Consider the following 24,946-nt stretch of genomic DNA (forward strand, 5'->3'; position numbering starts at 1 on the left):
TTAGCGACACCCTTCGACTTCGATCTCGTTTGTCGCAAGCGTCACAGTAAAATATCGTCACTTCATTTCGCCAATTGGTTATGAACCGTAATTGATCATCGCTTCAATTTTTTTTTTGCCTTTTTTTGTTATTTTGTACGACATGAAATTGGACAGACGCCTCCAACTGAGCCGGCAGGAAATCCGTTCGTTGGTTTGTTTCGTAGTGACTGAATCGTAAAACGCAGTTTGCGATGGCTTAAGTAAAGTTCTGTGGCACGCCGAAGTCGGAAGTACCACTAAGCGAACATATGATTCAATATTGTAACTGATGCAATTGCCTTTGACACGTCCGAATCATCAACGTGATTGTGCTTTTGAGCATAGACACACTTTTCAAAGAGGAGAGGATAAAAGAAGTAATGATATGTTCTATATGTCTCAGTGGAGCTTATTGAAGCTAAACACTACATTTCCACACCTTATTGATCTCGTCTAATCTGGATTAATTACGCAAATTGTTATCCAATTTTCAAGGTCAGGTAATCAAGGGTAGTCTTGAACAGAGAGTAAATCAAAGACGAAGTGATCCGTTATCTAGACTTACCGATAAAATTACAAAACAACTATTCGCTTACAGAATCTAAAAATAAAACTCAGGCATTCATTTATCTCTCGATCCTGCAAGTTTCTCAATCTCTCGCCTGGTAACTTTATTGATTTATCGAGGAAATGAAATAACTTAAAGAGACCATGTTACGCACGATGGTCAGCCGGCTGAGTTGAGTGGACCGTGTTTTCATCTCCGTGTGAAATGCAATACAATTTTACCGGCAATCTCGACAAGGTTACAGTTTTTCATCCAAGCTAGAGGCTATCTCAATGTACTTAATTAATGTTCAACAGAATAAGCCTGGCATTCTCCTAGGAATTGAAATTAAACGAATCTTCCAGCTTCACTCCTGGTTTAAGCAATTTAAACTTTACTTTTGAAAGATCAAAAATTAAGCACCTTGTTACCAGCACCAATATTTATTAAAGGCTGTTCTATTTCATTTTTAAATATACTTTAATATATCTTAATCGCTTCAAATCTGCTGTTTGTTACTCTAACTTAAGATCGTAAAAATTTTAGTCTTCCAAAGAAATTTAGTTTCTCCTTTTAAAGTGCAAAAGAAAGATTCAAAATTTACAATAAAAAATCTGCTCCTTACCTCTTTCCTATCATTGTTTTCATAAAATGTATTCCTACTTCAATTAAAACAAAAGCATTGAAAGCATTTCAATGGTTGGTTATATATCACCAACTGTTTTTTTATTCACTTTAATCTGCAATGCGTATAGTACTTACAATGCATAAAGTAGTTACAGACCCCTCAATTACATCTAGTCAGCAAAATGATAACCAAGAGATATTTAAGAAAAGTTCACAGGTGTGATCTTCATTTCAGTAGTCGTGGGAGCACTGCCAACAGCCATTTTGGGATGTAGATTTGCCCAATAGATCTCGCCCCCTCTACCAAGCTGATAGATTCCGTTGAGATTTGAGTAGAGAGGTTTTCCACAATTCTTACTGCTGTACGACCAACCTCCACCTAGCTTTTTTTGTTACACATCCAGGACCAGTGGGATCTCTATCTCAAGTACCAAATGGGAGGCCTTTGTGACGCCCGAGACCATCACGTTCAACATTGTTATCTGGATAAAGAGAAGTTGCAAAAAAAAGTACAAATACATCATTATAGGCCCAGTACCAAGAGGAATCTCTGGCCTCTGACATTATAATGCGCTATAAAGGCCGGACAGAGAGTTTTCGAGAATATTTAACCAATCAAATTGACTCGCCTGAACGATTGCCGAGGCTCAGCGTGTAGTTGCTATTCTTTTCCCCAATGGCAAACGACGCGTGTTCAGTGTAAACAACATTCATATTGCTCACTCCTAGATCTACTCGAAGCTTGTTTTCTGTCTCATTCTGCGTCAGGAGGTTAATCTTGTTAAGTCCGCGCCAAAATTCACCAATGAGGAAATTACCGAAGCCTTTTGTTTAGTCATCCCAGGTGCGGTTGAAATCAACAGAGCCATTCTGTCTCTTTTGGATGACTGTCCAGCCTCCACCAGCTGTTGTCTGGTCACAATATACATCAAAGGCACCTTTACCATCAGGGTCGATTGTATAAACACCACTTATGGTTTTTCCCCAATACTCATAAGCCCTTCTGTACAGCTCAGCACAGTTCTTAGCTGTTAAGGGATAAAAAATGAATTTTTAGAAGTACCAAGGAAACAGAATGTACGAGGAAAAGAAGAAAGAATAGGAAATCAAGTAAAGTAAATAATGCAACGAATAAACGATCGATAGAAAATTTTTTACAGTTCTGAACACGTGGAGAGCGCTACAGTGCAAGTAGAATTGTTCTCCGTAAGGAATTGCTGAATTCCAACGCCAACCTAGAAAACCATTCTGCCACTATGTAAACAACCGTCTTATTCAAGGAAATGTAATCCAAGGGTTATCATAATATACCAAAGCATAGATTCTTACTCACATTTCTAGGGTTCTGTGTTGTTGTTTTTGTAACTTATCGAAGCTGCACGAGTTGAAGGTAACAATTGAATCATGAAGAAGAGTGCCACACTGAGCAGCAAAGAAGAATTTTGTGAAGCAGACATGATACGATTCAATTCGTCTCCCAACCTTAAAGCTGTAGATCTCGAAATGTATATGCAACACAGTTGTAGATTGAAGAAATTTCAATTACTCAAACCTGTATTTCTACAGCAGTTTTCCACGTTAACGTAGCAGGACGTAGGAAATATAGACGCGATGAGAATGTGCTAAAAGAAAGGTGTGTTTCCCGGGTATTTTCCCCAATACTCATAAGGGAGAGGTTTCCTGGAATAAAAAGCATCCGTGTTTCTTTGCTTGTATTCACATAAGAGGTTCACAAAGATTTATGAAATATTTTGGGTCAAAATAAGCGTGAAGCTTGCTCTTCTTGTGTGAAAGATATCTCCTTTGCTCACACAAGCATCAAGCTAGCACAATTCTGAGGTGAAGCCTCATTAACCCTTACAAATAAATTAAGTGTTTCATCACTATCAGACTATGATTGTATGAAAGAGATAAGGACTTACAGAAATTAATTTATACATCGTGCGTGATTCATATGTAAAGAGATAATCAACGTATTCATGAGTCCTACGGGATGAAATCTTCATAATGTGCTTGCCATCATCTTCGTACCGCATTCTTGAGAGTTATCGTCACTGGAACACCCCTATATCAAAACTTTCTTAATATGATATTGAGATTGGAGTGTTTGGTAAATTTCTTAAGAGCTCGATCGGAATTCAGCGATAATACAATTAGCGGCAGACTAAACTTTGTTACGCTTGAACACTCCAATTACATAATGAGCGAGGCAAACACTCGACCGTTGACCTTTTAAAGTACCCAAGTATATTTTAAAACAAATATTTTCTAGCAACCGTTGTTATGGGGGCTGATCCAGTTGTGATAACTCACAAGTATGCCCCAAAAAGGTACACTTAGGAGTGTCACAATAGAGAGGAAGTTTAAACCATTTAACGTTCCAAAGATTATTTTATGATTGAGGTGAACTTTATTCAAGTAACACGTTCCGACATTTACGTTTTCGTCATTTTCACTGACTTCATAAGATTCGAACTGCACAAATGAATGAAATAAATCGATTAATATACAGAAGTCTTGTAGAACTTTCTGTTGTTAACTTCCATGAACCATTGCATGAAGGGAATCCTTGTAGAACATAGCATCTTCGGTATTACCCCTGATTTACGTACTCCAATTCGAACGCACGTAATAAAATAAGCTTCCCGATAGTATAAATAGTAGTTGCTCCGCAATCTATTAAAAATCGTGCTTTCCTGATAGGTATGTATACAAAGTTGAGTAATTGAAAAGTCTTAAGTCTATAACTGCTACAACGCAGATTCCAAGCTATAGAGATAACTTCCACCCCATCATGCCTGCTTTACAAAATTCTACCTCTCTGCTCAGTATGGCACTTTTGATTACCATTCAAGTTTTATCTTTAACTCGTGCTGTCCCGACAGAGCACAAAAACAGCATTAAAGGTGATAAAGATATCATTCATCAACGAAACAGAAAAAACAAGACAGGTAAGATTGTGAACTTCCATTCTGGCAACCTTCAAATCCTGATTTAGTTTTTTTCTAGAAGAGGACTCAACTTAAAAAAATTTTGGCTCGGACTTGACAAGATCTGTCGCCTGACACAAAACGAGACAAAAAACAAGCTACGGGTGGACCTTGGAGTGGGAGATATCGAAATTGTTTACGTTGAGCACGCTAGTTTTCACATTAGGGACGAGAATAGTGACTACACGCGGAATCTTGGAAATATTTTGAGTAAGTTGTTCTGTTTCTCTTAGTCAGTTATTTATTTGTCAAAAGTCTCTATTTATGCCTTTACTTTGCATATAGTCAACGTACCTTGAACACGAATGTCGCTGTGATGAACTTTACAAATGATCTATGTGCTCGTGAGTCCCCGATACCTAAATGGCAAAGCACTCGCCTGGTACACGAGGGTTGGAATCTAAGGCACCCCTGAGCTCTAATATAACTCTATCGAGATCACAAAAGCCTTAGTTCTGCCTGTGGCACAACGAAACATCCTACATTGCTTTGACATAAAAAAAAAGAGCTCCACACTTCGAAAATGTTTATGAGTGAAGAGATATTAATGAGACGAATGTGATATCTCTTTTAGATAACACTGTTGATAGAGACTCTCTTAAACACCATAATGGCACTAAGTTTGGCACCGCGGATACACGGTGTGGTCTCGTAACTGCTGGAAGCTTGTGGTACAATCAAACGAAATCATCATGTTTTGGCAAGTCAGCCCTTAACGGTGCTTATGGGAAAACTGGAAACGGAAACATTCATTAGAGAGGTCTAGATCTCAGCGATGCTGTTTGTGGTAGCACTCCCTCAACATCTGAACTGAAAATAAGACCAGTGAAATTTTCTTAAAGCTATCTATCCATTGGTTCATCCTCCAATAATTTTTATTCCCAAAGATAAAAATGTCGATATCAAAGGGAAAATTGCTAGCGCTTTAAGGTTAATACTTTTTTAAAAATATTGTTAAACGATGTCAAAATTGATCAAGGTTCTACATAGTGACGTGATACATGTGTACATTCGGCTTTGTCGTTAGAGTAAAGGAAGTATTTACACGATGCTCCTACCATTATACGTGCCGTCTCATGGAATTGCCAGTAGTTTCTTTAAAACAGGCTGATATAAGTTCGAATTCGCTAAATCGTTGAACTGGATTAGGAAATTCTAGCTTCTCGTTAATGTTAGCCTTGCATACAGCAGATTTCAATCAATCGTCTGTTCTTACCGGATTGAAAAATATGTCATCAGCCTTGCATAACGAAAAAAAACAAAAACAGAAAAAGAATAAAGGCAATCCGTGCATGTGTTTAAGAGCGGAATAATAAGGTTAACAAATGATAAAACCGTCCCCCCAGTGTATGAGTACACGGATTCACAATGATATTCTCCTTCATGGCGTTATGACTGCACGGAAGGACCTAAAAATTTATGATGTTTTGACTAATTAATTCTAGCATTATTTATTTCTTTGTGTATTTTCATATTATCATAAGCACTTGGTGAGCTGTTGAGCAGCACCCGTTTAAACAAAAATATGGCTTACAAATCTTAACTAAGTCTTATTTGTCATGTCAAGTCCTGAAAACGTTTGACTACGAATTACGTGTAAGAGCTAGGAAGGGGGGTAAGATTAAGTTTTTTTAAGTGCGGTAAGTAACAAATATTTGGGAAAAGTGTTCCTGATTCGCGCAATAGGCTACAACCCAAAATCATATGATGTTTCGATCAATATTTGGTTTCTCTTTTGACTCAAACGCTTGAACAGTAGAACTCGCTAAGCACCCTACTTACACAATCTAAGTGGCTAACACCCACCTAATCTACCTTTGGATCATTGGGCTCAAGCCGTTTTAAATTATCATCTAAGTCTTCCCAGTAGCTAATTAAATATGCAGAAACATTTCGACTAATAAATCCCTCACTCTTCGGTGAACAGGCCAAGGTGATCGCTGCGAAATGCGTCGGTTAAAGCCCGTCTTCCTTGATGTGAAGAATATTGGGCGCGATGGAAAGGAAACCACTGTATCGATTCCGCTGAGAGTGGATCTTGGGAAGCAGCCTCATAAGAGTACGGAGGAAAATAGTCAGGACGCCAACAGTCCAGTAGAACAAGATGTCCCTCTTGACGATCTCGACAAGCAGGAACTCTCAACTCAACAGCAAAATCGTGTTTTGAGTATCTCTGCTAACTTGGAAAAGGTACGGGAAAAGTTGCTGAATTCGTACATTGAAGAACAGCATCTTCCTGACAATACTAACTGTGTGAACTGTCAAAATAGTATCGCTACAACACGATGTGAATACGGTGGCCCTCGCCAGTACTTCTGTGTTGAATGTGCACGAGCTCTTCAGGTCAATCGAAACAAGTTTCATGTACTTGAGCAATGGAAGGTGTGTATGAATATTTTGGGGCCGGTTGTATTCTAGCTACTTTTAGTGTAACATATCTTGTTAAACTGTACTTTTATCTACTTCTTACTTTCTTTATTTTAATAGGATGGGGTATTTTCTCCTTTGTATGCAGACGAGGCAACTGTTAGCTATAGCCATACGTGCAGAACCGCAACAGTAAAGCTGTTCAGACTTCTGGATGCCTCAGGTCAGTTCATTTCATTTATAGTGGTTAGAGAATACTAGAATGGTTTAAAAACGAAGCGTTCTTTTTCAATTTTATATGCTCCTTTTTCACATTTTCCTGCCGCTTGCCTAAAATAAAGAACGCTGATGATAATGATACGATTTAAATTCTCTCAATATGTCAGGGCCAGTAATTAAAATCAAACAATCAGATTGCTCCATTGGCTGTCCAATAATTTCTAAGTAGTCACCGAATCAAAATATGGCGTCCAATTTGAATTACCATTGTTTTTGACTTACTAGCCTCGTCTTCATGTGGAAAACACAAAAGGATTATCACATGTGTGAGAGGCTAGTAAGTCCAGAACAATGGCAATTCAAATTGGACGCCATGTTTCGATTCGGTGTATTGGGCTGGGCAATGTCCTGAATGATCCCACATGCAATTAAGTTTTTTAATGATATGGCTTGCCAAAGTCCAAAGAGAAACAATAAAATTGGCTTGCGTCTATCTGTAAGAGCCTTTTCTGTCGTGCTGGAAGAATATTGGCCCTTGGACTTTTCTGTACAGAACTCGCTGCACTTGGTTTGTACTTTCAAGACCTCGGGCCAATATTCTCCTAGTATGGCCCTCGCGCTTGGTTAATAAGGTGTCTACATGGCCCTCAACAAAGTAAGAGGTATATAAAGCTGTATGTAATGTTTTTTTTCTTTTTTTTAATTTTGTTTACTTAACTTCTTAAGTTGTTGATTTATTTTTTTATGAATGTCAGGAAATCATCACCTCAAATATGTACAAGTGTGTGATTGTGAGCCGCATGCTGTCACACTCTTGAAATGTCAGTTCTGGCCAGGGTCACCAGAAAATCCCACCACAGGATTCAGCTTGAAACTGATGGAGTTTGTGGAGAAGGTCTTTCTTCATTGTCAAGTGTCCCTGCTAAACATCACAGAAGTGATCACAGAACTCAATCCTCAGCTACAACCAACACATGTAGGTTTGCTTGCAAACAGTCTTTTTGAGACATGACCAGACTTTTTTTAATTGATTGATTTTGGTTGAACGGTGTGTTTTTTTTTTAGGTAAGCTCATTTTACAGCTAGTATCCTTAATTCAGAATGTTTGAAGAATTCAGGTATGTGTGGTTATAGGTTGAGAGTATCAAAGCTGCTAATTTGTGGACGTACAAGGTCTACTAAGGTATTATTGATATTAGAATTAATATCATTATTACAGTAACTATTATTATTGTTGTTGTTCTTGTTATATTATTATCGTTATTATTATTAATATTATTATTAGTAGTAGTAGTTGCAGTAGTAGTAGTAATAGTAGTAGTAATAGTAGAGGCAGTCAAATGATTTACAAGGGCTTCTTCATATAATTATTATATTTCTTTATTTATTATCTAGTTGCCCAGCTTGAATATAGATCTCAAACTCATGCTCTGCTTTTGTCGCTTTTGTGTTCATGTGATTCAAAGATACACCCTTGCAAGTACCCCTCCTGGGGTTTAGACACAGGTTAACAAAACCACTGTCCATTATTGATTTAAATCTGGTATCCTGGCACCAAAATAAAATTAATATCCAGCAGACACGGTTAGGAGAGAAAGCTACAATATTAATTTCTTAGAAATAATTGGCTAGTAGAGGTTTATTAATGATACCCATAGACGTACAGGCACCTTTGGACTTGGAGGGGGAACTTTGACCTCCATGCCTGAAAAAAATACACAATTTCCTAATGTGTTAGCATTAAACTGATGTAGAACTGCCTTAAAATTGATTCTACTGTTGCCTGAATTCTAAGCATTTTGCCTGACAAATGTTAAAAATTTTTTTAAATGGGGGGGGGGGGGATTTGCAAACCCATCCCCCAGGATTGTAATGCCTCTAATGTTACCCTATATTTTAGCCATGGTCTATAATAGTTACAATGCATGTAAATAATTTGTTCTTAGTGTTTGAAAACATTATCAGGGCTCTCACCTGACTTGAAATACTCTGAACAGAACTTGTTATAGGAGTGTGAGCCACGTGAATCCGTTCGAATCTTAATTGGCTTTGGAGCTGCTTGTACTCCAGAACTTATCTTTTCCTTTTGTCTAGCATTTCCAATCCATTTCTATATAAATGTATCACATTAAAATAAAGTATTTCAAAATGCCTTAAGCTACAATAGCAACCCTTCCCTTTTTGCTCTCTTTCCATTGCTGGCCCTATAGAGGCCCAGTCAGAGTAAATTCCTACAAGGGACATGGCCCAAAAAGTAGCGATGGCAAATATATGAAAGTCTGAAAAAATGAAGATCTTGTTGACCAAAATTCCGACAACAACAACAACAAGGTGGAGAAATATAGACAAAATAACGACACCGTAGGTTTTTAAATTCAGACAAGCAACACAGGGAACCCCCTGGCAGGGCCTGACCCTATTTACATCCATCGAATGGATGATAAATGTAATTATAACATTCAACCACTCTAGATTGAGGATGTAACCTAGACTTCGAGCCAGGATTCGATCGTTAGCTATCAAGCTACCCACTATTAACACTTTCAGGTTAGCCTACTTTTCAGCTCCAATTAGCCAAACTTGTGCTCCGGTTAGCCTCAGAGCACTCAGGTTAGCCTAACTAGCTCTTCTGTTGGCCTACAGGGCACTAGGGTTAGCCTACGTTTAACTAAGGTTGCTTACGTTAGCTCTCAATAGGGTAACACAAAATAATTATACTTTATAATTTATAATAACGGATGAGTATACGCATATCTTCTTTTTCCGGTATATTCTTGATCATTGATTATACTGCAGACTGCAAGCGTATTTCCGAGCATAAAACGGCACAATTATTTAAAAAAAAAGAAGTAAGCTTCCTTTAATTAACGAGGCAAACAATTACCACAAGGCCTCATTATGAATAGTACAATCGTACAGTGAACTTCCTTGACCTTGGTATATGACGGGCAAAATTCTATTTAAAAATCAATCCTTTAAAAGATAAGTTGGTGCAGTACACAGAGTAAGGGAAGTATAATTCTGATGGACAATATACCGCTACATCATTTACATATGTCGGTGTGCTTTGAAGAAAGAAGCAGTCGATCACCACGATGATCGCTATTTTATTATTCAACGAGATGCAAATAAGTGACGGGATATTCCACATACACGAAACATGGTAGTGTTTCAGTCCAACTAATATATATCTTACCTTTACTTGATCAATAGTCTGCCCAGTTTCCTCGGCTGCCACAGCAATCTTCTCCGTATTATCAGAACCGCATGTTTTTATGCCGCCGTCATAATATTCTTGTAGTTTTGACCTTTAAACATCGCTTATTTTATTATATGTTCTTTTGCGAGCTCCACTTGTATCCTTGTCAGTCATAGTGCCGAAGAAGCGCCAAAAGTACACGACAAAGCCGATAATACCTGAACTTCCAAACCAAGAAGAGCTAGCGAATTCGCAACTATTTGGTAAAGGATTTCCCCTTACACATCCGAAGTGAAGGGATTTGATTGGTCGAAGTGTTTATACATATTCAATGAGCTACTGGGAAGACTTAGATGATCATTTGAGACGGCTTGAACCCATTGATCTAAATTTAGATTATATGGGTGTTAGCCATTTAGATTGTGTAAGTAGGATGCGCTAAGTCTGAGAACGTTTAGGCCTTACTTGAAAAACGAAGGCAGTGTGAGCGCGGAACGTTACTCGCAGGAACATCGGTTAATCCCACGTTAAAACAAAAGTCATTTGGCGCACTTTGAGAAGCAGTAGTTACAATGACGATGTTCACGACGATAAAAATGTAACCAAAGTTTATTGAAGCGAAGCCATGAGACGTTAATCAGGACTTGGAGATGAAATCATGCGTAACGAAGCGACTAGAACAGGTAGACTAAACAATTTACATAACGGTTTGAAGTGGTTTCGAAAGCTAAAAAAAAAAAAAAGGCAACGGTAAACCTTGGAAACAAACTCTGGATTCCATTAAAAGGTTAAAAAACTTACTTCTGTTCCGCATAGGAGATTTTCTTCGGCGTTGACTTGTACTTTACATGATGGATATTATTTTGATGAAAAAATATCCTAAACTAAACGTTTTCATGATCACGTAGTAATAACTTTATTACGTAGTACAAAGGACGAATGAACAATAGAATTGTAACTTGGATTGAGAGCAGCACAAAGAATAATACAAATTAATTAAAAAATTAATCAAATTATATCCCATTCTAAAACTGCTTTGATATCGCAAATACTAGTACCTCTCGGTCACTCTTAGGACTCGGAAAGGGCTGGAAATGAAATTAACCTTTAAAAGATTTGTAAACAAAGTGGCAAGGCTAATATATAGATTTAGCCAAGCCTAAAAGCGGAGCTCCCAAGTTCGTAATATTAATGATGACATAAAAGATGTGCATTTGCCAAGACTCGCCTGAGTCACCCCTCCCTTCGTTTCCATAGTTTCCACTACCCTACCCGTGCATTCTGAAGGCACGTACTTACGTACGTACGCTCGTTCACTCACGTGACAACCAAATGAAAAGAGGTTGACCATATTCCATGGGTATGGGGCTCTGCCCCACGCGCGCTTCGCAGTATACGATCACCTACGATACGTAGTACACATGTAAAAACCGGTTTGCTTATCTTCTCTTTGGATTGAGTACAACAGATAAACAGTGCATGTCTCTGATATACTGGGTAATGATAGTCCTGAGAAGGACTGCTGTCGGTAGTATTGACTGACCTTTCCACAACCTGAGCGGAAGTCATCGTCTGAATCAAGATTCCTTCTTAGGACTGCTCTTACCTTAATGACCAGACTACACGATCAGATGTTACACTTTGGCTCAAACAGTTAACTGTAGAACTTAGAGATTTGACATATAACTTTCCAGTGTGAATTGTTACATCTGTAGTGGATAATCTAATACTACGATCTGATGTCTCAGTTTATGGGGAAGATCATACTAATTTTTCTCGCTTTCAGCGTTTCTCAATTATACCTGCGATGAATTTATTCATGGACGTTTATAAAATTCTTGAATTTTGAAAACATTTAAAATCTTGAATAATTTCTCAGCTTCAGGTAATAATGACTATGGAATGACCAGGTTTCACGACGCAATGATCTTAATCAGTACTCGAGGAACTTAACTCAGATTGAATAAGGAAAATGTTTTTTCCTTAAAGGAGTGTTGATGATCTCAATTGCATTCTTTCATGATGAACAGAAATACCAGTGGCCATGCATAACCAGACATCCAGAGAGTATCCTTGCCCTTAAATCTTCTAAGTTCATTTCTGATGAACTATAGACGAAGGTGGGTGGTCTGGGGTTTTTAAGTGAGATGGACTTGAAATGTGGCATTTACAAGCATTGTAAATCATTAAGATATCTTTTAACTTTATGGTCGGCACGCACAAGGAGACTAGTCCCTGCAACTAATCTCCTCCTGAAGATTTTACACGATGGGACTGGTTGCAGGGATTACAGTAGTCCCTAGTATTGTTCATACGCGGGGACCAATTGAACAGAAAGAAGTAAGAACTGGCGTAGAACAGTAACATTCTTTCATGCCGCAGCTTTCTTAAGAAACCAAAATTAATAAGATAGCAATGTAGCATTGAAATAAATCAACTCAGTACAAACCGCAGATTGTTCAGCGAAGTCCAGTTCACACGAAGAGTTTTGAGAACAATTCGCAAGGAATTGTCCCAAAAATTCAAACCAGTTTGCATTTGTGGAACTAGTCGTAAGGACCAAATTTTAGTCCATGCAACTAGATTTTGTGGCAAAAATGGCTAGTTCACACGATCTGGCTTGTTCCCGCGACTTTTTGTGGGGACTAGTCTCCCCGTGTGTGCTGACGTTAACAAATATCTTCAGCGATGTCTGTTAATCATTAGAATTCTAATTCTGCAAACTAGTACGCGATCATATCTGTATTTAGCACAGACCATCGAGCGTGTCCGTCTCTCCACAATAGTTCAGGTTTGTTTCCAGCTAAGTCTATGAAAAGCTCACGGACCAATAATAAAATTGATTTAAGCAATGGAGGACTTTTTTCCGTGTTTACACAACTTCATCTAAACATGGAAAAGCTTAGCAGAAAACTAGGGTAAATTTCCAACTAAACGATTAATCCTTCGGGAGAGTGACTTCGAAAACGACCCTTCTCCCTTCTCTTCTACTTAATTATGCCACGCATCTGTGTACATATGTTCATTTGAATGTTAAACCATTATCTACAGTTGATCAGATTTGTTTTCTGCCCAATCTATGTAAAACTTACAATGAATCAAAATTAACAACATTCAAATTGATATTTAATCAATGGAGGACTTTTCCATGTTAACATAACCTTATCTAAAAGTGATGGCAGCTTGCAAATTTTAAGAAACCTTTACAAGCCCAAGAAGCGGTCAGGAGGTTTGCATAACTCTTGGGACTGAATTGATATTGCCAATTTTTACCAGAAACATTATTGATATACGTTCAGAAGGCTTTTATGATTTCATTTATTTACTGGACATAATTATCTCAACGTTTTCGCGTAATGTTTACCTTGAAATAAATCTAATTTAGTAGGAATTCGACTTAAACTAATTATAATTAATGTCTCTAGGAATTTACTTTTGGATGTAACTGACCGACGGCAAGGTCAGGCGTAGTTTACCGCTACAGACTTTCTACAAACAAAATTTTGCGTTTTGTTTCCATCCAAAGACTTCTCATATTGATCACGTTCCCTGATAAATCCTAGATAACTATACCAAATTTTAACCTTGACTTTCCCTTCACCACACTATGCGACTAGAGCTCCCGTTAAGTAAAATAAATGAGCGCAAATGGTTAAGGGTCAGACATCATTTATCGCCTGGGTGGTCGGAGGATGTTTGTTTTTGACTGGCATAAAGGAAAAACCTAAGAATATTGGAGAGCCTTATAACGGAATCTGGAAAATTTATCCTGACCCAAACCAAATCTTTCCCCTCCCCCTGCGATAAAAAAAAAAAAAATGATTAGTCCCTCGGGGAGGGACTAGTCAAAAAAAGTCCATTGGTCTGATTTTCATTTCAGTTGTTCTGGTGATGTTATTAGCTTTAGGGTTTAAATTTGCCCAGTGGATTAGATAATTACTTCCACGATGAGGAGTAGCTGCCGTTGAGATTTGAGAAAACAGTACAAACATTATCAACTTACCAATACCACTTGCCTCCCCCTAACGTCAGTGCACAGTCATATATTATAGTCAGCTGATAGTCTGTCCCAGGTACCAAATAACCGAACTAAGATCTGCCTCGCAGTGAAAGCAGGTCAAACGAAATTTATTCTATCATTCACATAAACTTAGGTAAACTTGAAGGTTGATGTAAACCCACAAATAAAAAAAAAAAAAACTGCGCAGTTCTAAATCTCCTTCACATCACGTTTCCGTTTACTGAAAAGGGTGGGAAGTGAAACGTGTCGAATAAGACCCACGACTAAAAGGGTGGTTCAGTCTCTCTCCACTGAGTCATAAAACCGCTGGTTAACATGATCAAGAATGAATCCTTCACCTTTTTCACAGAACTAACTCGTGGAATTTATTGCACCACGTCTCGAATTTTTTTTGAACTTACGGTCGTAAAAATGCGTTCTGAAGTTCATGGTTTTAAGGCCGAAAACTTGAAGAGGTTCATTCCCGTAGCAAGTACCAAATCTTTGCCATCAAAGATCATTATATTACACTGGCAATATTAGAGTGATGTAGGAACTAATGAAATTATCACTTGAGAACTCTAAAGCGCGCGGGTGACTTGTGGGAGTATGAAGTTGTCCTCAAAAAGAAGAGGGCATTAATTATAATTAGGTTAGGTCGACTTCATACTTAATGAAATTCATTTTCAGGTCAATTGTGAACGTTAAGCCAAAACGCTGAGATAATTGTGTGCAGTAAGAAGGAAGAAGTCAGTAGCAGTACGCCAGAGTGTTATATTTCATTAATAATTACAGCATGATCATCCACATCAAGGTCATATGTCACGTATCGGTTATATGATCTTTGATACTCAACTACTTCAACTCGATCGTCAGCTTACGCGATGGCCATCAGTGTTGGTGTTTTAGAGGCTGTTGTAAGCTTTTATCGAATTGTTTCGGAGACGGCATTTGAGCGTTAGAGAAGCTGCAATCCTATTAATGATGTAAACACCATACTGGCGATGAAAAAGCTCATCTCGTTCCTTGGTCTAATGGGGTTGTCCAGTAAATAAACATGGCCTTGGAGATTTTGTCGTGTGAAACTTTATCAAAAGGCTCCAAACTCAGGGGGGAAGAGCGAATTCGGAAACTCGAAGCTTGTCTAGGTTCGCCCTCCTTTAGAAAAGCCAACTTAAATCTACGCTGTAAGTGAAAACATTCTATTGCGTCCAGACGATGTCCAGAAAGGAATTACAAGAGTGACATTACGTTTCAATGGAGTTCAGTTGGCATTGTTGCTACTGGAGTCGGTCCAGACTGTGGTCTTTCTGTTTGCAACCTTTCAAGCTTATACTTAATTCTAAAAACCAACTCGGAGTATTGTCAAGAAATCAAAAGAATTTGTGAATTTGAAGATGGGATAGCCGCCCTGTTAGCCCAAGGATAGTGCGCTGGACTGTTGTGCGGGAGGTCGAGGGTTCGAGCTCCGACCGGACCAACACTCAAGGTCTTAAAATAATTGAGAAGAATTTGCTACCTTTCTATAACATCAAGAAATTGTTAGATATTCTAGTCTTCTCGGATAGTGACGAATAAATGGAACTCTCGTCTCCTGCAAGGTTGGGGGTAGGAGACGTTAATTTCCCACACAAGAGATTACTGTGTGATGGATGTCCTCCCCTGGGGTGGGATGGTGGGATGTACAGGCCTCCATTTAAATCAGCTTCAAGCTGAACTGGGCTGGCCTGTCTAAATATTGTAAATATCGTAAATACTTACATAGCGTTCACTGACTCGGTAGATCGAAAGGTAAAGTTCTTCTATCCTTCTGAGAAAAACGTTAGAATATTGATGGGCAATTGTCAGAAAGGAGCAATTGATGGAACGGATGAAACGTTTTCTTTTGCGCAAGTTCATGGCATCTGATCTATGGAGAAGACCCCATTCGTATCGGATATTGCTCCAGGTTACAACCGATCTGTTTCATCTATTAACAAGGAACTTTTGATTGTGAACGAGCTGATTAGCTGATGAGCTGTGATACACGCGTCCTGACATTAACTTGTCTGATATGACCGAGAAAACACTTTTGATTTGACTGTGGATTAGGGGCTGATCCATTGAGATCTAATGGTTGTTAAAGCGAACCTTAAAGGAGTTCATCACTGATTAATTGATTTATCAATATACAGACCCCCAAAGAATGGAGATGGAAAGAAAAGAGAAATAAAGGAATGGAGAAGAACATGTGCGGGATGGTTCCTTCGTATGGTTAGAGAAGTTGACATAATGGTTTGTTTGTTTAACAGTGTTTCTTTTATTTCAGTACTTCATTTGCATAATGAAGCGGAGGAATTATTCCTTACCCCTTGGATTAATCTCACGAATTCAAAAAGAAGCCAATTATAAACGAGACTAAGGAGTACCGGACGGCCTTATATTGTATAAACACCACTTATGGGTTGACCCCTTGTGTACAGCTCAAGACAGTTCTTAGCTGTTAAGGGATAGAAGAAAATTTTCGTCATCCATTGCGGTTATCAAGGAAACAAAATAAAAAAAGAAAAGAAGAAATAATAGAAAATCAAGTAAAAGGAATAATGCAACGAATAAACGACAGTTCTGAACTCACGGAGAACGCTAAAGTGCAACTAGAACTGTTATTCGCAAGGAATCGCTGAATCCTAACGCCAACTTAGAAAAACACTCTGCCAATATGTGAACAACCGTCGTATTCAAGGAAATGTAATCCAAGGGTTACCATGATATACTAAGGTATAGATTGTTGCTCGCAATTCTCGGAAGTTGAAGGTAACAATTGAATCATGAATAAAAGTGCCACACATAGCAGCAAAGAAGTATTTTGTGAAGCAGACATGATACGATTAAATTCCCCTTCCGACCTCAAAGCCGAAGATCTCGATAGGTATATGTAGCACAGGTGTAGATTAAAGAAACTTATATTACTCAACCTTTTATTTATACAATGCAATTTTTCTTAACTAAGCAAGGCGTAGAAACTATATAAACGTAATACGAATATGTTAGCATGCAAGTGCATTTCCGGGGAGTCTCCCAACACTCATGGGTGAGGATGTTCTGGAATATAGCATCCGTATTTCGCTGCTTGAATTAGCATAGGAAGTTCAAAAGATCGATAAACTATTTTCAGTCGAAATAAGCGTGAAGCTTGCTCTTCTTGTTTAGAAAATGTCTTCTTTGCTCACTAAAACATCAAAGCTGGCACCATTCTGAGGTGAAGCCTCGTTAAGGTGGTAATCATAACTTTCTACATCATTTTATGAATGACAATCATGAGTTTTATATGGGGGCCCAAACTGGTCAAAATGAGGTTAATAATTATTTTAGTATTTTAAATAATTATATGTACTTGAAAAGATAATTTTTCGTGGTGGAAAATTTAATTATATGTAGTGTTCATTATAATTATTTTTATCTAATTGTTGTATTTATTTTTACGAGTGTGTCAATTATTTATTTCTCTTTGACAATTAATTAAGGCAAATCCCACAATGCAGTGCGCAGGATTAAAAGTCCCATCAGCCATTGCATACCACCTTTTCAAAATGGCGGAAGAGGGTCGGAAGGACAAGAAGGACGAAGAGATAAAAAAAATCGCAGAATCTGCAATTGAAAACATAACAAAAATTGCAAATATCGTCCAAGGACGGGCTACAACGTCTAACGCTTTGTCAGAGCTGCAAAGAAGATTTCCAACAACTTCAGGACGGACAGCAGCAAGCTCGATCAACACAGGCACAAACAGAGCACGTGCTTTTCGCAGTCGATCTACACCATATTCCAATCGCAATCCTGGGCGACCACACGGCTCATCTACTGTAACTAAAGATGTTATTGTTATAGAGTATGGAAAAGATAGAATTCCGAGCAAATCGGAAAAAGTTGAGCTTGAAAAGTCTGGAAGGATTATTTGTGGATTTGAACTCTCTCGTGAGTGGACGGCTGTTCAACTGGAAAAAGAGTTATCTTATCTTTTAAAAGGCTCAAGCATGGACGGATTTTCTTTTGAAATAATGAAAAACTGTTCAGGTACTTTAGTAAAGCCAAACATTCCACTTGGAAAGAGAATAGACTCAAAACTACTATTGAAGTCCATTGCTCCATCTGGAGGTATATACATTCGCTTGCTAGCTGATTTGCCAAGCGACGACGATGATGACTTTCTTTCATTATCCTCATTTGAATCTCCAACCACTAGAAGTATTACAAGTCTCAATAGCACTCAATCTTTGAACCCCTCTGCAACATCTACAAGCGCTATAACAGCAAGTGCATCACCAGCTGCTAACATAACAACATCTACTGCTAATGCAAGCATTGCAGAGGTGGATCTTACTGATGAAAAACCAGAAATCAGTAATGCTTCAAAAGAGCAAGATGCTGTTCCAGTGCATACTTATCAGGCAAATCCAGTTGAATGTCCTTTTAACATAGACTCAATCATCGACTCAGCCAAGAATCAAGATCTGTTGGAACCAGTAGAGGTATTAAGGTTTTTACAAGAACATATCATTCAAGGTAGAAAGCTGGATATAGTTTCTGTAGAAGAACCTACTGATGGAGAGACCAACTTTATTAATGTAAACAGGGACACAGCTCTTATTTCAACTTTCAGTGAACTAGAGTTTATAGAGAATTACAGGTTTACATTCAAGGTGGGATTTACTGGTGAAGGTGTCGTAGATCTTGGAGGACCAAGGAGAGAATGGTTAAGAATAGTATGCAGAGAAATCAAGGAAAAGTATTTTGACCGAGGACTACGACGATATCTTGCTAAAGATTATTTTAATGTTGGAATCATGTTGGCTTTAACCCTGCTACAAAATGGTCCCATGCCTGCATTTATTGAAGAGGAAATACTAAATGATGTCTTAACATCTAGTCCACAAAGCAGTAATCCTTGCATTGCTGAAGTGCAAGCTGGGCTAGAAAAGCTAGGCATGCTGTCAGCACTACAGAAGCTGCCTATGCTCCACTATCTCTTGAGACCAAACAGTCAACACCCAATTACTGTGCCAAAGTTGCTGGGATTGCTTAAGCCAAAATACAGTGAGCAAGGAAGCAATGCTCTGAAACATGAGAAAGAACTTTATCAACTTTTTGTGAGGTTTCTTAGAGAAGTTGCTAGTGGTCTTAGGTCATGTGGAAATGAAAAACTTCAGCTGAGCCATATTTTGACTTTTGTAACAGGTTCAGCTGAAGAGCCTATTCTTGGGTTTGCATTGGATCCATCAATAGAGTTTGTAAAGACTGATCTTGGAGATGGATTTACACCAACAGCCCACACATGCAGTAACATTTTGAGTATTCCTGTGGCTTCAAGTGTCAACCCTTTGCCAAGTCAGGAGAAGTTATTTGAAATTTATGACCTTGCATTCTCCCAATCATATTTCGGTAGTATGTAAGTATGTCCTGTTATTTCAGTAGTGCTCAAATGCCTACCAGTGTGTTTGCAATGACTGTTTATTATTGTTGCAGTTGGTGTTATAGTAACATATTTACATATTTATTATTGTTGCAGTTCATAGTTAACCTAGTAATTTTGGTTGTTTTGTCAATGACTTTTTAGAAGTATATTTGGCTCAATAATGATAGAGTGTCTTTACATAATCTACATATAAACTTTTGTGTCATTGATGTGTAGAGAGCATAGAGGTTTATACAACAAAAATTAACACAAAACAAGTAATGTATGATTATCACTTACATCACAGCTCTTTTGGCATGTTTGTTACAGTTCAATGTTCTTATTGTTGGCATAAGACTTGCTACAAATAATTGGTCAAGTTAAGTAGAGTGGATGCTAAAAAATGTGTATCAAAATATAACATTTCGTTTTACGTTTGTCTTCCAGTTTTCTAACTTGTAAAATATTTGGAAGGTTTGGGTTTTTATTACCCAAGTGATGTTGGCATCCACTGTATTTTAACAACCTTTATTTTGTTTCAATTCTTAATGCATTAAAAATTGAAACTTTATTTTGTGGAGAAATAAAATTTGTTTGAGATTGCTTTTGCCTCTTTTTTGTCCATGGGAATGGATTATGAGAATAGATTGATAATGCCTTTCTATAAGGAAACCATTTCACAAATGGGACTAATGATTACACATAAACTTAAATATTGATTGAGACTATATACTTTTGGTTTTGGGCTTCCTGTGGTAACAAAAAAAGATGACTTTACCACAGAAGCCCAAAAACCACCAAACCTAAAATATCTAAGTAAAAGAACATCTGCTCTGTAGGTTAACGCTATGAAGTCAGCCATTGAACTCACATTGTCCAAAGCTATATTGAATAACTAAATAAATGTTTGCTGGGTGGGTGGAGAAAAGTTGCATGAAATTTCAAGTATTGTTTGTCGTCCATGTCTTTCTTATAAGAACCTGTTTAAATACATGTTCTTATTCATGATATTTTACTATACAAAATTAAAGATTGCACCACAGAAATTAAGTGAGGAGTCAAAACCATGTTATAATAATGTATGCTATGGGCTAGAGCTCATTAAAGAATAGACAAACTGAACACAATGGTTGTAAATGTCTATACCACAGTTATTGTCATCTTGCAATGGGCATGGCAAACAATTAAGATGACCATCTGACAAATTTACTGATGGCGGAACAATATTCACTTGATAGTCTTCATCTTCCACTAAATATCCATTTTCTGGATCCAAACCAAACTCATCAATCTCTGAAGGTGATAAGGCTGTGTGCCCTGAATGCATATTTTCTAGCATCCCTCTCTCCCACATCTGTAAAGGTGACTGGTTTTTCTCAGTAGAAACAGGATGGTGGTTCATTTGGTCAACAAATTCTTTCAATGACTTATTTATTCTAGCTAGATATACATAGTGGAGACAAAATAGATGTACATCATCAAGAATGTTAAGAAGTCCCTCTTCTTCCATTGTTTCGAATATTCTTGAATAGAATGCCAGAACCCCAGAATATATATCACGATGAGTTCTCTCCACCCTTGAATTGTGAACTGAAGATCCTGTTATTATACTTCCTCTGCTTTCACCTCGGTTTTGAATCATGTATTGTCCAACATAATAGTTCTCCATTCCATAATCAGATCGTACACGAGATGGAAGGCCCCATTGTTCAACCCCTTTTTCAAACAAAGACAAGACTGTGTCTGCTTTATTGTTATTGCAACAGCAAACATATATAAGCAGCCTTGTTTTACCATCTATACACACATGAGTTACAAGTTTATATCTAATAAGCTTATGACCAGAGTCAATGTGCCAAAGACTATTGGGAGTTGGTACCCAGTATTTTCTGCGATGTATTGTCATTCGCCATCTCAGACTTGTACCTACGGGGTCTAACCTGTGTAAGCAATCTGTTACTCGCCACCTTTGGACATGTAGGCCTCTACTTCGTAGTGCACCAATAAAACGCCTTCGGCCTATATTTGGAGTAACAGGGCCCTCACTTGCGTTGCCAGTGATACTTAAGTATATTTGGTCTAGCTCATCATCTGTTATATTTGAAAATCCTTCAAATACATCTCCAAGTCCAAACTCTCTGCGCCTTCTTTGAATTGTAGAAATACTAACTTGAAGCATGTTGGCTATCTGTGTCCAGGAAAAAAATAATGATCGTAAGTGTTCAAGCTGTTCTTTAGTGATGTCGTATTTCTTCCTTCCGAGTCCAGAAACATGAGGAACAAATGGGGCTGAATAACTATCCTCGTTACTTTCATTCGACTGCATTGTCGCATCTCTAAGAATTAGAACTATACTCCCAATGTCATTACTTAAATTAGTCAACGGTTCTTTCAGAGTTTCTCCTGGAAGGCCTGTGGGATTGGGGTCGCCTCGTTCGATGTCACGTTGCAACAAAGACAAAGTACCATTAGCTTCAATCAACTGCTGACGAACTTCAACCAATTCTTCATTTGTAATTTGTATATCAGAGCTAAGAAAAATCTTCAATATCCCCTTTAAATTCTGCAGAAAACTAGAAAATCCACTTTCATTTCTCTCTCGTAACACTCTCCTTCTGTTCGCCATTTTGAAATGCCTATAAGCTGGTTTGCAATGGCTGATGGGACTTTTAATCCTGCGCACTGCATTGTGGGATTTGCCTTAATTAATTGTCAAAGAGAAATAAATAATTGACACACTCGTAAAAATAAATACAACAATTAGATAAAAATAATTATAATGAACACTACATATAATTAAATTTTCCACCACGAAAAATTATCTTTTCAAGTACATATAATTATTTAAAATACGAAAATAATTATTAACCTCATTTTGACCAGTTTGGGCCCCCATAGTTTTAAATGTTGAATGAGTTGAAATGGTCATAATGTGTTTAGCCATCATCTTCATGCCGCATTCTTGAGAGCTATCGTCAATGTAACAGTCCCGTAGCAAAACTTTCTCACGATTATTGAGAACGTGGGTGTTAAATTTAATTTCTTAAGAACGTGATCGGAATTCCATTGCGGCGGATTAAACTTTGTGCTCAAGTGTTAAAATACACAAACACCATTGTTATACTCTCAATCGTTATTTTTCGTACCGGATGGTGTTTGAGCGGGTTGGGACAACTTACTGTTTCCCCTATCCAAATTACAATACAATTGATTTTTAAAGCTAGATGCTAAATAGGAAAGACCCTCCATCGGATGGGCTTAATGTTCAGTTTAGTTCTAAGCGGTCAGTAGTGACATCTAGAGCCAGATGCTTATGTTTCTAACATATAACTTTACAATTTCTCTTCAAAATGCACTGTCAAGATTTTAAACGCAATTGTTTTGACCTCACGTCTTCTGAATGTGAATAGTTTGAAAACAAACATTTTCTAGCAACTGTTGTTATGGGAACTGATCCTGTTGTCGTAACTCACTAGTATTCGCCAAAATGGCATATCTTTATGATTATCACAATGGAGAGGAAGTTCACAGAACTTACGTTCCTACGATCATTTTATGATTGAGGTGAAAACTTTATTTAAGTAACACTTCCTGACATTCACGTGTTTCTCATTTTCACTGAGTTCTTAACATTCAAACCGCACAAATGAATTAAATAAATCGATTAATCCACAGTAGCCTTGTAGAAATTTCTGTATTTAACTTCCCTATCCGGTTAACACAAGGGAGATATGATTCTGATAGAGTGCTTCACTCCTTTTATGGAGTATGACTCATACTCCGTTGCCCAAGAAAATTGTGCAATCTCATTATTTATAAATCCCCTTCGACAGAACCATTTGTATGACGGGAATCCCCGAAGAACATAAAACTCCCTCTCGCATCTTCGGTATTACGCCTGATTTACGTACTCCAATTGAAATGCATGTGATAAGATAAGCTTTTCAACAGTGGAAATAGTGATTGCTCATCAATCTGATAAATATAAATATATGGCTGAGTAGTTGAAATTTCTTCAGTCTAAAACTGCGCTACAACGCAAGTCATTGTAGATTTCAAGCCAGAGAAAAAAGTTCCATCCCATCATGTCTGCTTTGCAAAGTTCTTCTCTGCTCAGCGTGGCACTTTTGATTACGATTCAAGTTTTATCTTTAACTCGTGCAGCCCTGGCAGTGCACCCGACAGTGCACAAAAGCAGCACCCATCAAGGAAACAGAAACGAGACAGGTATGATTATGAACTATAGTATATTTTTGCAACCTTCAAATCCTAATTAGTTTTTCTTAAAAAGAGGGCCCCATTCAAAAAAATAATGCTTCACACTATGATTTTTTAGTAAGAACTAGGTTTCTATGACTCCTAGGTGAAAGTCAGACTGCGAGACTTCCCCACGCATTTGACCTCTTTTGAAGTCATCATTCGTTTCATATTGATCAACTCATCAGAATCGTTGATTGAAACATATAACGTGCCTGTCATTATTAAGTCTACCCCATTGATTCTCCTTTCTTAATTTTATTTTTCTGCTTTCGTTTTCTTCCTTTGACACTTGTGAATGCATAGGCAACATAGAATGATTTAACTCCGTATTAATTCAACTAAAAAGACAAGAATTTCATGTTTATGTATTCATACTTCTGCCAACTTTCCTTAGCTGATAACTGTGCCGAGCTGCAACAAAAAGGTCAAACAATCAGCGGTGTTTTTACGATTGACCCCGATGGCTTAGATGCAGTTGATGTATATTTCGATCAGACAAAGGCCGGTGGGGGTTGGACAGTATTCCAGAGGAGAATGAATCCATCCGTTAATTTCAACTGCACCTTAGATGACTACAAAGCAATTTCCTCATCGGTGAATTCTGGCTCGGACTTGAAAAGATTCGCCGTCTGACACGAAATGAGACAAAAAATAAGCTACGAATGGACCTTGGAGTGAGAGATATCGAAACTCTTTACGCTGAGTACACAACGTTTGGCATTGGGGACGAGAAAAGTAACTCCACGCTAAACCTTGGCAATCTTTTGATTAAGTTTCTCTTAGTCAGTTACATATTTGTCAAAAGTCTCTATTTATGTCTTTACTTTGTGTATATAGGTGTCGTCCATACGCGCCTGTATTGTGTTGCAAGTTCTGTTAGCAATGTCGACGTACCTTGTACATGAACGTCGCTGTGATGAAATTTACAAATAATCTGTGTCTTCGTGATTCCCCGATAGTTAAATGGCAAAGCACCCGCCTGGTACACGAGGGTTGGAATCTAAAGCATCCTTGAGCTCTAATATAACTTGATCGAGGTCACTAAAGCCTTAGTTCTGCCTGTGGCACAACAAAACATCCGCGACTGCTTCATCAGATAAAAAAAGGAGCTCCACACTTCTTAAGTTTTGATATGAATAAAGATTTAATAACGAGACGAATGCAATATTTCTCCTAGATAAGACTGTCGATGGAGACTCTCTTACGCCCCATAAAGGCACCAAGTTTGGCACCGCTAATACACGTTGTAATCTAGTAAGTGCTGCAGCCTGGTGGTACAATGAAA

The 24,946-nt window shown here is 37.9% G+C and overlaps 1 protein-coding gene across 3 annotated transcripts; it reads left to right on the top strand.

Annotated features, from left to right (window-relative positions):
• Positions 1 to 6,099: 6,099 nt before the first annotated feature.
• LOC148741035 (uncharacterized) lies at positions 6,100 to 24,819 on the top strand. 3 transcript variants are annotated; one of them, XR_015991567.1, is made up of 7 exons: positions 6,100 to 6,567; positions 6,673 to 6,775; positions 7,527 to 7,747; positions 7,837 to 7,889; positions 16,145 to 16,244; positions 23,566 to 23,628; positions 24,056 to 24,819. XR_015991567.1 is itself a non-coding variant. In XM_088732777.1 (4 exons), exons 1-4 carry the CDS (start codon positions 6,133 to 6,135, stop codon positions 7,951 to 7,953), a joined length of 807 nt encoding a protein of 268 aa, XP_088588903.1. In that variant the 5' UTR covers positions 6,100 to 6,132; the 3' UTR covers positions 7,954 to 8,198. The 3 variants fall into 3 exon arrangements, 2 of the variants coding, with proteins under 2 accessions (XP_088588903.1, XP_088588908.1); XM_088732777.1 differs by lacking the exons at positions 7,837 to 7,889; positions 16,145 to 16,244; positions 23,566 to 23,628; positions 24,056 to 24,819 and adding an exon at positions 7,906 to 8,198; XM_088732782.1 differs by lacking the exons at positions 16,145 to 16,244; positions 23,566 to 23,628; positions 24,056 to 24,819 and having other exon boundaries at positions 7,837 to 7,977.
• Positions 24,820 to 24,946: the final 127 nt, after the last annotated feature.

This window comes from Stylophora pistillata, chromosome 1, assembly GCF_964205215.1.
Source record: "Stylophora pistillata chromosome 1, jaStyPist1.2, whole genome shotgun sequence".
In the NCBI taxonomy this organism is placed as follows: domain Eukaryota; kingdom Metazoa; phylum Cnidaria; class Anthozoa; order Scleractinia; family Pocilloporidae; genus Stylophora; species Stylophora pistillata.

Excerpts from the sequence above, each read along its gene's own strand:
- LOC148741035 (XM_088732777.1), top strand. The coding sequence starts at position 6,133 with ATGCGTCGGTTAAAGCCCGTCTTCCTTGATGTGAAGAATATTGGGCGC. Across the intron at positions 6,776-7,526 it reads CAGACTTCTGGATGCCTCAG|GAAATCATCACCTCAAATAT; the intron begins GTCAGTTCATTT and ends TATGAATGTCAG. Across the intron at positions 7,748-7,905 it reads CTCAGCTACAACCAACACAT|GTTGAGAGTATCAAAGCTGC; the intron begins GTAGGTTTGCTT and ends GTGTGGTTATAG.